The 12,552-nt window shown below is 38.5% G+C and overlaps 1 protein-coding gene across 1 annotated transcript in view; it reads left to right on the top strand.

The window, feature by feature from the left end:
- The window catches only part of LOC118668195 (collagen alpha-4(VI) chain-like), a 103,200-nt gene that overhangs the window by 51,584 nt on the left and 39,064 nt on the right, over positions 1 to 12,552 (top strand). Inside the window, exons 17-21 of the mRNA XM_036332649.1 lie at positions 1,956 to 2,009; positions 5,682 to 5,744; positions 6,320 to 6,385; positions 11,756 to 11,809; positions 11,902 to 11,937. Coding sequence (XP_036188542.1) covers positions 1,956 to 2,009; positions 5,682 to 5,744; positions 6,320 to 6,385; positions 11,756 to 11,809; positions 11,902 to 11,937 — 273 coding nt within the window. The remainder of the gene's footprint in view (positions 1 to 1,955; positions 2,010 to 5,681; positions 5,745 to 6,319; positions 6,386 to 11,755; positions 11,810 to 11,901; positions 11,938 to 12,552) is intronic.

Genomic DNA, 12,552 nt, shown 5'->3' with positions numbered 1-12,552 from the left:
GAATTGCACCTGGGACCCTTCAGTCCGCAGGCTGGCGCTCTATCCACTGAGCCAAGCTGGTCAGGGCTGGAAATTTTTTCTTTTAAAAAAATGTGTTTTTATTGATTTTAGAGAGAGAGGAAGGAAGAGGGAGAGAGATAGAAACATCAGTGATGAGAGAGAATCACTGATCGGCTGCCTCCTGCATGCCCCACATAGGGGATTGAGCCCACAACCCGGGCATGCGCCCTGACTGGGAATCAAACCAGCGACCTCTCGATGCATAGGACGATGCTCAGTCCACTGAGCCACACCGTCTGGGCAGTCTAGAAACCTTTAACATGTATGCTCAACAATGTCTAAAGTTAATTTATATATTTGCCCTTATCTTCAAAATAGAAGGACTTTAGAAACGTAGCTTTAACTAGCTGCCTCCTGTATTACATATTATTGCCCAGTTTTTTATTTCCATATTTTTGTTAAATTCTACTAACTAGACACTTTAATTATTGTGTTATTTAGTCAATGCTTATCTAGCTTAACCCTCATATTTTACTACTATTACTGATGCCTTCAAAAGAACATGAAAAGGTCATGTTTCTTTTGTCTACGGTAGGACTTTTAAAGAATTTCCTTTAATGAAGTTCATAAACTCCTTTGTTTTTTTTCTGCAAATCTCTTTATCTTTTTTTTTTTCTTGAAGGACAGTTCTTGGGTAAACATTTTTCCCCCCAGCACTTCGAAATGTAATTTCATAGTTTCTGGCTTGTGTTTCTCTGTCTTTCGTTATTGCTCTTAAGACGTTATCCATCAAACTAATTGTTCCTTGGTCAGCAATCTTAAAAAAGATATATATATCAGGCTGCTTTAATATTTCCCCTTTGTTCCTAGTGTCCTGCAGTTTCAATATGATGTGCAGGTGTGGGTTTCTTTTTATTTATCTGCTTGGGACTTATTAGGCTTTTGAATCTGAGCATTTGTGCCTTCTAGAAAACCCTTAGCAAATAATCATTTAAAAATTTTTATCTTTTAAATTTTCTCTATTATCTCTTTATGGAAGTCTAATTAAAAATTTGTGAGACTTTCTCATTCTATACTCAATGTCTCTTAACCTCTCCTTCATAGTTCCTATTTCTTTGTCTTTCTGTGCTACATTCTGAATAATTTCTTTAGTTTCTAATTCACTAATCCTTATGTCACATTGTTTAATATACCTTTTCACCTGTCAATTAGATTTTTAATCTCAATTATTCAAATTTTCACTTCAAAAAGTTCTATTTTATTCTTTTTCAGATCTGCTTGTTTTTTTTTAAATAGTTGCTTGTTATCTTTTTTAAAAAAACAAATTCTTTTCTTATTTAATTATTAAATCTACTTATTTTATATTTTGTATATGATGAGTCCGATACCTGTAGTCATTGTAGTCTGATTTTGTTGTCTGTTGTTTCTGCTGGTTCCCCTATCCTGGTGTCTCTTACATGTATGTTGTGACTTTTGATGTAAACTCGATTTTAATTGAATTTTTAATTTATCTCTGAGGAGTTATTAAGGCATGAGCTGAAGGTGGTTTGCTTCTGCCATGTCTTTGGTGGCACCACCTCCTAGGACCACTTTAAAAAAATGATCAGCTTGTGGTTTTCACACTCACACAGTGATCAGAAGTCCTTACGACAGCCAATGGCTATTCTGTTGATTCCTGCTTTTCCTTCGTTCTGAACTCTAAGGATTTCTCTCTTTCTCCCTCTCTTTTTTCTAAATCAGCTCATTAATGTATGTAAAATATTTTAAAATTTGTTTCCTGTAATTTTAAATGGCTTTTCCAAGGGTCAGGATTGTTCAGGGCTTCCAGTCTGTCCCATATTCAGAAATAGAATGGTAAATAAATTTTCTACCATTGGCTAGAATGTGAAACTATGTGAAAAACATTTCTGATGTGACCAATATAACAAAGGTTCTTTGTATATTTATTTATTTAGGGTAATCGTGGAATCCCAGGATTATCTGGAGAAAAAGGGAATCAGGGAAATCGGGTAAAGTATGAGGATATTTTGTCTCAAGTTTCTACTGGTTAAATTGACCTTGACAGTTTATTTTTAAGTTTTGGGAAAGAATCATCTAGTGCTTAACTACTAGGTAGGAAGCTAGAGGGGAATAAAGTATTAGATGACTATTTGGAACCTATAACTTAAGGCCTGAATCTGCTGTTAGTGAAATGAGTAATGTAAACCAAGTTACTTAGTTTTGTGGGTTTTTTTTTGGTGTCAGAACCGTAATTGTCATTCCCGCTCTCACTAGCTTTTATGTTTCCCTGTTGCCAATGATTTGGTCTTATATCCAAGGCCTTTCAACAACATTCTTCACTTGGTAAAGAAGTGTCTTGGTAAAGAAATAATCTTGGTAAAGAAATGTCCTTCTTAGGATTAAGAAGTACAAATTGACAGTCATAAAATAGTCGCAGAGATGTAAAGTACAGTGTAGGGAATATAGTCAATAATATTGTAACAACTCTGTAGTGTCAGGTGGACACTAGACTTGTCAGGGTGATCACTTTGTAAGTTACGTAAATATGTAATCATTATGTTGTACACCTAAAACCAATATAATATTATATGTTAATTGTAATTGAAAAATAATAAAAAGAGAGGAATCCTTCCCAGTCAAATTATACTACTCATTGTCCCCTGAAGTTTCGTAGGCAGCCCACCTCTGTGTCTTGGCTCATGCTAGGTACGGCATCCTGCAACGTCTTTTCTCTGCCTCCATCCTCAGTTCTTATCTGATGACAACTTTTTCTTCAACTTCCAGCTCCTGCCGTTCCTCCTCATGATGCCCTCATTGACCATGTTAGTCAGAGATCTCCCCCTTCTCTATATTCTCCCAATGTACATTATTTATACTATCTGCTTAACAGTGACTGTACACTGCCTCATGCTGATATTTGTATTTCTATGTAAGAGAAGGTGTATGTACTAAACTCTCCCTTCCGATGCCCATGGCAGACATTGCTAATTAATTATAGAATACAGCCTGAAGGATCCACGTCAGCATGGTACTAAAAGCAGCTTCTGTTGCTTGATTGAATTGGATAAGGGGGATGACACTTATTTACTTATGTTTTTTGGTACCCCACGTGGAATCAGACTTTACTGAAAGGCGTGGATTGATTTCCTGATAAATGAAATAGGAACTCACAAGAACTGGCTCTTTATTGAGGTTTAATTTCCAACCTGCAGTTTGTCAATCTGATTTTGGAGAAGGTGGAGGGCACCACACTTTCTTCAAGACTGGGAAGCCTTTATTTTTCATTGAATGTAATGAAATTCAATAAACTTTAAGTGTTTTCTACCTGTAGGGCATTTTGCTAGACACAAATTAGAGTTCAGAGGTAAGTAAGTCATGATTACGACCAACAAACAGCTTATTAACTGGTACAGGAGATAAGATTTTTGTAGGAGGAACTACAATGCAAGACAGGATAAAATAAAGGCTGCAAGAACGGTGCAAATAGAGATTGAATAGGAGCACAGTGACTTGGAGAGGAATCTAAAATAGAGTGGTGTTTCTTCATCTAATCAATCATCAAGATTTGAGCATCTATTGTAATTTAGGCATGACTGTAGAATGGGGAGCATTCTGTATCTCAGAATTGGCCTTTATGGGGGAGAGATAGTTAATGAAATATTCATAGAAATAGATGTAAGATTACTGGGGAGATAAATGCATGAAGGAGAGATAATGACAGGGGGATCTGATCCAGGCTGTGTAGTCAGGAAGGCTTCTTGGAGCGAGTAAAGATGGAATGAAATTTAAAGGATGAGTAACAACCAGATGATTAGGGGGAGAGAAAGGGGACAAGAGACCAACCTTCCATACTTAGGTCTGTGGCATTTGAGAATAGTGCTGAAGGGTGGAGAGGACTCTGGCATTCCAGGACACACAGGAAAACAATTTTTTTAAAAAAAATTTTTTTATTGATTTCAGAGAGGAAGGGAGAGGGAGAGAGAGAGAAACATCAATGATAAGAGAGAATCACTGATCAGCTGCCTCCTTCACAATCAGGGATTAAGCCAGCAACCCCAGGCATATGCCCTGGCCCAGAATCGAACAGTGGCCTTCTGGTTTATAGGTCGATGCTTAACCACTGAGCCACCAGCCAGGCTCAAGACATTTTTTTAACCCAAGACCTTTGTGAGAGAGACACCCAGTGTATTTCAGATGAAGAGAAAGGAAAGGCTTGGTGTTAGAAGAACTCAGAGTGGGTTTGGACAAACAAGGATTCCAATTTAAGAAGAGTGGAAGGTGAAATAAAAAGCATAAAGAGTGGAGGAATGTCTGGAGTCAATGCCATGCCATGTGTAGGGGTTTTGTTTTCTGGCTACGGCATAATCAGATGCTATTAAAAGTTTCTAGGCAGGGAAGAATGTTTAAATTCTTCTAGGCTTGGAAGATCACTCCGGAAGCCAGAGTCTGGGTCAGAAAAAGGAAGAACTAGAAGTTGTACAAATCATAATGGGAACCATATGAACCATATGGCTCTGTACTTGGCATTTTAACTAATCATTCCATTTAATCTCTGTAACCACCCTATAAGATAGGTAGGTCTGTTTAACAAGTGAGAAAATTGTCTTAGAGAAGTCAAAGAAATCTGCCCACCTAGGAAATTAAGCAGCAGAATAAGAATTTACTAGAATTAACTAACTTCCTTTTCTTGTATCAGGCCAGGAAAGAGGGAAGGAGGGATCTCAGGTCATTATGAGGTAGCTTTTGTAGGACCCCAGAGAGCATTCCATTCCTTAGGTGTCTGGGAGCCAGATTTTCAGAGAAGGGTCCCACTTCATTATTTTCAGGGTGTGGTGTATGCACTCCAGAACCAGGCGTGTAACAACATCTGAGGAAGGTTCTGCAGCTCTGGGGGAACTACTACACAGATATGGTACCACTAATGGCAGGTTTAAGAGACATAATAATTTGCTTATCATGTCATAGTCTTAAGGCAAGTTGCTTTGTCTCTCTGGTCCCCTGTCTACAGCAGTTAGGAGCTCTGGAAATATTTTCCCCTCTTTTCTCATGTTTTCTTTTTTTTCTTTCCCCCACGAGATCTTGCTCTGCTAATGCTGCCCATGTTTGTGATGGAGAAAGCCTTCTTGTTTTTCTTTTTTTTTTTTAAAAAATATATTTTATTGATTTTTTATAAAATCAAAACATCGATGAGAGAGAAACATCGATCAGCCGCCTCCTGCACACCTCCTACTGGGAATGTGCCTTTAACCAAGGTACATGCCCTTGACCGGAATCAAACCTGGGACCTTTCAGTCCACAGGCTGACGCTCTATCCACTGAGCCAAACCGGTCAGGGCGGCCTTCTTGTTTTTCTTACATGTGTTTCTTTGTGGGAGCATCACAGAGGAGTGGAGAGATTGAGGGATTTGGTAGTAGGGAGACCTGCTTCCACTTCCCTAAGCCTCAATTTGTGAGCTGTGAAGGTTAAATGAGCTAATGCACACTTAGTGTCAAGCACATCACAGATTTCTAATAAAAGGATGTTCTTTTCTGTGTCTCAACCTCACCTCTTCAGCAGTGAATGCCTTCAAGTTCAAGCACTCAGTTGCTCTTTTAATTTGACTCTCATTTCCCCCTTTTCTTTCCTGTAGGTGATAGATGACTTAAAAAGTGACACATTTTTTTTTTCTTTGTGATTTAAGGGCTTGACAGGACCGCCTGGCCAGCCTGGAGAGCATGGAGAGCCTGGGTTAAGGGGAGAATCTGTGAGTGGTGGTTGAGGGATTTCTGCTGCTTTAATCCCAGGATTTGTAAACTGTTTGCTCGAGCACAAAGGCAGAGAGCAATTAATTATCCACAAACGAGTCATCATTCAGCCCATGTTGGTATTGTAAAAACAAAATGAGATTTGAGTTCCATCTTATAGAACTTTTTGGGTTCTTAAAGAGTTTGGAATTTTAATTGCATTGCATATTTGGGATTATTGAGTAGGGCTAGAAAATTAAAAGGGTCTACTTTGAACAGACTGTCCAACCTCAGAGGGAAGAGATCAACCAAAGGACTTGTATGCATGCATACAAGCATAACCCATGGACACAGACAGTAGGAGGGTGACAGCATGTGCTGGGGGGTGTGGGTGGGAACGGCCGGGGAGAGGTCAATGGGGGAAAAAGGAGACATATATAATACTACATGTAATACTTTAAACATTAAGGAATTTAAATAAAAATAAAAAGGTCTACGTTGGTGTCTTTCTTCTTTTTATAAAAGATCATGCTTCCTGTAATATTTTCCCCATCTTTCCTATCCATTTGAGGCAAGCAATCTTTTGTTTTCTCAGGGGGATCCCGGAATTGATAGTTACATCCATGGCCCTAAGGGAGAAAAAGGAAGGCGTGGATATCAGGTAAGTCTCTGTTTGCTTGGGGATACTGGTACACATGGAAAAGGATACTAGCTGGTACAGAAGACTTGGCATTCTGGTTGGATCAACATAAAATCTCAGAGAGCAAACCTGTGGAACTCCATTGTCAGAGACAGAAGCTCTGAATGTTAGTCCCCACTAATATCCTTGTCCTTGCATCCTTGTCTCATAGGTGTGTATGTGTGTGTGTGTGTGTGTGTGTGTGTGTGTGTAGAAATCTTATCTTCCACTACACTAGTAATACATATCGCTTTACTTCTTTTGTCCTTGGTTTCTTCATATCTAAAATGAAAGCATCGGACTCAGTGATCCCCGAGATCTTCCCAGTTTTAAAATCCTCCACTTTTATAACGATGTCTTGATTTAAAAGATGCTCAAGGTCATTACACTGCTGGCTTGCTTTCCATCTCTGCCAGTGTTGATGGATGTGAATTGAGTACTAGCCTTTTTTAAAGATAGGCCCTTTGTTTAGTTCCAAAGACTAGCAGCGTTGTGACAGAAGACATCACCGAAGGATAAAGACTCGTTAACTCGACAGACGCTAACTTGTCAGAAGCCATTTTTAGATTTTTATGTGCCAGACATTAAAATGCATGACTGAAAAATGACTAAAATAACCCAAGTGTCTCAGACCTCCCATCTCATCATTCCCAGTTTCCAGGAATGAGGTCTGCATACCAGCACGTTTACAACTGCAGAGCAACCTCTGTTTGCTTTCAGCTCCAATTTGTATCCTTTGACAAAACCTTAGGACATCAGTTCTCTTTCCTGGATTGTGGCTACTTCACATGCATTTTATATAGGTCCAGGTCCTGAAGGGAATCCAGCTGGTAACAAGGTTATTACCATGTGAGAAAACTGTCAGATTTGCTGCAAGATTTTCTCATTCTGTTGTTAATTAGTTATTTTGGGCAAACCTCACGGAGAATGTTTTCTTTGGTGAGTTGAGATTAGAGAGCCCTGTGAATATCCACTCAATAATAATAACCTATTCAGCTGTGGGACTGGAGCTAAGAGAATAGCAGAAATCCTTAAATCATCTGGGCCTCAGTTTCACCAACTGCAAGGTGGTCTGATTAGAGAAGCCGTTTCAGAGTTTCCATCTATTAGCGGTTGTCATGAGAAGAAAGGTCAATTGAGCTTTGATTCCATGATTTGCTCATGGTTTTACAACTGGGAAGGAAGTCAGTCTAGATAGCCATGGGAGGAGCTTCATGCTCACAGCTTTCAGAGGTCCTAAGGGTTAGCCTTGAACTTCAGATCTCTGAATTGTGCGTGCAAACAGAAATTGTAACTCTGTGAAGCAGTGCCATGTTATTTTGCGTTTGTGTTTGCCATGGTTTCTTTCCCCCATGATGAGCTTACAGAAGGGTGCTCTAAGAATTTAGAAGACAGCCCTCTAGGGGGCACTCTTTCACTACTATTTGAGTCCAGTGGAGAAGGTACCCTGATGAAGCAGTCTTTCAAACCAAATTGAGAAATCTAGTATTGGGGAAGGAATAATAAAAACAAAAGCCCCCCACAAAAAACAGTCATGCTTTAGCACTTCTGGGGAGAATAAAAACTGGTACACATGGAAAAGGATACTAGCTGGTGCAGAAGACTTGACAATAGAATCTTTTTGGGAGGCAATCAGAAGTGACAATAGAACCTTTTGGGGAGGCAATCAGAAGACTTGACAATAGAACCTTTTTGGGAAGCAATTAGGTGTAACACACCTCAGCTAGAACTGCTGATTTTTGTTTGTTTTTGAATATGCAAGTGACAGAAAACCAGACTGGCAGTGTTTAGCTAATAGGCATGTTTGATCACCCAGGGAAAAGTGATTCCAGGTTTGGTACACGAGCTCAGCGATGCCATCAAAACCCAGTGTTGTCATCAGGGACTCAGACCCTTTCTTTCCACAGTGCCATCCTCAGGGTGGCCCGTGGCCTTGGCAGCCCAAGAATTTTACTTTCACCTTTACATCCAATGCCAGAGGGAAAGGGGCTTTCCTTTCATCAGGGCATTCCCAGCAATAGTCTCTTTTTGGCTCATTTAGTTCATTGACTGGGTCCTTGCTCCCCATCTGCCCTTGCCTGTTTTAAGAAAGCCAGAGAAAGCAAGTCTCTGACAAAGGAAATTGCCATGATTGGCTCAGACCTGTCATAATTCATCCCTCGGAGCTGGGCATGTTATTGCCCTAAACAAAACTGAGATTTTCTTAGCAAGGAAGAAAGGGGAGAGAGTGTTATGTAGCCACCAACTATGTCTGCCAGGGCTTAAGATGTGTATGTCCTTTCATAACCAAGCAAAAAATGGAGGTTTGGCTGCCTGCCTCAATGAAAGCCAAATTCCTGAGGCAGGTGCTGGTGCAAAAGGAAGCGGGTTTTATGTATGAGCCACAGGACCTGAGAGAACGGTGAACTCACGTCTGAAAGACCAATTGCATCACCCTTGTCTCAAAGATCATCCCTCTTCCTGCTCAAGCCCAAGGTTCTTATAGGGAGAGGAAGGGGAGGGCATTTTTTTCTATCCAATTATCTTGCTAGCTTTTGTCAGGCTCAGGCCCTATCCATTCATATTTCTAGCTTTTGACATGCTGGGTGTAAGAACCTCTCTCTGCTGCCAGCTTGGCCAGTGGGGGAAACTCCCTGGTGCTCTGACTGACTGTCTATGGTAACACTTTGATCCAGTATTTCCAGTTCTAGAAGTTCATCCAGAAGTTAATCATGAATGTATATAAAGATTTAGCTCCATAGATGATCAACGTAGTGATTTTTAATCACTATAATGCTTAAATGTCCAATGATAAGAGATATTTTATGTAAACAATGGCAAATCCACATGGTAGAATATTATTAAGCCATGAAAATAATTTAGAAGACTATTTCATAACAAGTAAAACATTCATGATGTAATATTAAGTGGGAAAAAAAACCCAGATTATAAAACTCTGTATTCAACAAGAATCCTAATTGGTTGAATATATCTGTATCTATTTTCCTGGAGGGATAAACACCCAGAGATTATTCATTTCTTTTTCTTATTATAGGAATTGTTGAAAGATTCTATGCTGAGCCTGCATAACTTTTACCCCAACTTTTATTTTGCAAGTATAATAAATGAACACCAATTGTTATATATACATATTTTGCTGAGCCATTTGAGGAGTGTCATGACATTTTGCTTTTACATTTTCAATAAATATTCTTCAAAAACAAAGACATTCTCCTATTTAGGCACAATGCAATCAATCATCACACTCAAGAAATTTAATATTGATGCAAAGTTATTTTCATTTTATAGACCATATTCAGATTTCCACACTTGTACCAATAGTGCCCTCTATAGCTATTCTTATTGTTGTTCTGGGTTCCAGTTAAGGATGTAGTTGTCTTGCCTCTCTTGTCTCCTTTAATTACAACTGTTGTTATTTGTTTGTTTACATGACGTTGACATTCCGGAGCAGTTATTTTGCTAAACATCTCTCGATTAGGATTTGTTTGAGCATTTCCTTCTGACTAGATTCAGGTTAAACATTTTTGGTGGGAGATGCGGGACCCTGTCCGTCTGTCCCATTACTGATACATTAATTTGGCCACTTGATTATGATGGTGTTCTCCAGATTAATCTATTGTGAAATACTTTCCCCCTCCTTCGAATGATTGAGTAATCTGAGCAATAATAGTCTGAGACTACACATTTTTTGTTTCCCAAATTCTTTCATCCAATGGTTCCTGCATCAGCCCAAATAATTCCTTCATTATGTTGGCTGCAAAACAGACAAACGAACAAACAAACAAAAAACCTGTTTACTATTGAAATGAGAAAATGATAAACATTTTAAGAACCTTTATTATATCTAGACCAATTGTCAGAGGGCTATATCTAAAACCTTCTCCATGATATGAACTACTTAATTTAAAAAATTCCCATTGTATTTTTTTATCTCAAGAAAAACGATTTTAAATATAATAATGTTACATGCAACAAACACGAATTATTCAAGAAAAACAATCTTCAATATAATATTACATGCAATAAACATTAATATTTCAAGAATAAAAGGATTTTAAGTATCATAATATTACCAAAATGTACTAACATAGTATGATATCACAAAAGTTATAGGAAATATGAAAAATCTGCAAAATAACACAACAGATATTTTGGGATACAGAAAAAGAAAATGTAGAGAACAAACAGTAGTTCCAGTTACCAAGAAAATAATCAGTTTCTGAACTTTCCTAACTTTTTGATGGCATAGTTGCTCTCCCTGAGAAAGTCGTATGAGGACCTCATGGGCTTATTTAAAAATGTTCTAGTGTAATATAAGAAAATGAGGAATTATCATTTTATCTTTCTTTATATTTGGGATAAATTACTCTTTCACAGAATTTAGCATATTTGAAAAGAACATTATAGCACAATTTTCTACTTTATAAACTTTTGATAAAGATAATTTTAATTGTTGCATGCTATTTCAATAATCATTTCTACCATGATTTTTTTGGTCAACATTTCTACCATAATTAATACTTCCTTCACATTGCGGTATAAATTATTTCAGAATTTATTATAAATGACAGTTGGAAGAACACTCTGCACAAAATGTTTTTGTTTCTATATTTCACATTCCTTCCCAATTTATGTATTCTTATTGAGTTAGCATGCGACTTCACTGAATAATAGTCTAAGATATCCCTATTTGGGATCATATGGTTTCCATTTTTCCTGAAAGATGAACTCATTCTTTCTCTGGACACCACACATTTTCCCACTGCTGACCTTAAAGAGGTTGCGAGCACTGGACAGTTTCCTCATTGCAACTGTGTGTAACCTCTCCCTCCATCATCATCTGTATATATTGATCACTCCACCTATGCAGAGACTCCCTTCTACCTTCTGTTTCTGTCTGCCACTCTGTACCCTATAGGATGCAGGTAGAAAGGGAAGTGCTAGTATTTTTCAAATATTAAGCATGGCTTGCTGGAGAATATGCATGACTACTGTCTCAACATGGTGGACCCTGAGGAGTTGTCAAATGAACAATCTTTGGGGAAAGATGCCTACAACATGAATATTTTAAAACATCAGAATTAAGACAGCATTCTAAAGGAGTGTTGACCAGTAGAGCTTTCTGAGATCATATATATAGTTGTGCTGTCCATTATGGCAGCCACTAGTCACCTGGAGTTACTGAACACGTGAAATGTGCCTAGTGTAACTGAGGAACTAAAATTTAAGTTAAATTTAAACAATAGCCACATGCGGCTACTGGCTTCCATATTGGACAGCCCATGTCTAGAGAATAAGTGAAAAAGTATACAGGTATCTAAACTAATCTTCCCTTTACCTTTTACTTTTCAGGGAAGTTCTGGTTATGATGGGCCTCAGGGGGAAACCGGAAACGTTGGTCCTCAGGTAGGTATAACTACTCATGGGAGAGAGCAGTTGGCTGGGGTGAAAATTGACTCTTTTCTTCTCTAAGGTCTTCATTTCTCTTCTATTCTTAGGGGTCAAGAGGAAGACAAGGCCTGCCAGGATTGAAGGTCAGTGCTTTCTGGAAGAATTGCTTCTTGTTCCCTTCCTATGGCATGTTAAGTAGTTCTGCCTGAGCTCAAGGGGAGTGCTGGTTGGGCTGTCTGAGGCTGCATGAGGATCTCTGGGAAAGTTCCATGGGGACCTTTTCTATGGAGACAGGAAAGTTTATATGGTTCCTCTCTGCTCCCTCTCTAGCTTGCTATAATATTTCAGTTAGATCGAAAAGAAGCTAATACCTTAGAGAATAGCTTTTACCTCTGAAATGATTTTTCCATTTAAAGAAGACTTCCTATGAATGTATAAGGGGATCTTATAGTCACGAACTCAAGGGAAAAGATTGAGTTTTACTATTTCCAAAGGGGAAACGATGTGATCTGAGGGTGGGATGAGGGGATATCCGTGGAAATTGTATTTTACTAAGCATTTATCTAGCACCAGTCACTGTTTTAGACCTTTATTTATATTCCCTCATGTAAACTTTTCTAAAGCCCTGGGAGTTATAAGCATTATTGCTTACTTTTTATGGATAAGAGAGGAAATAATATGTAGGTTTAGCAAAGTAATATGTCAGAGGCCACATAGCTAATAGTTGGTGGAGACAAGATTCAAAACCAAAGATCAGA

Source organism: Myotis myotis, unplaced genomic scaffold (genome assembly GCF_014108235.1).
Source record: "Myotis myotis isolate mMyoMyo1 unplaced genomic scaffold, mMyoMyo1.p scaffold_m19_p_13, whole genome shotgun sequence".
Taxonomy (NCBI): Eukaryota; Metazoa; Chordata; class Mammalia; order Chiroptera; family Vespertilionidae; genus Myotis; species Myotis myotis.
The sequence above is the reverse complement of the archived record's forward strand: the minus strand, read 5'-3'. Positions and strand labels throughout refer to the sequence as shown.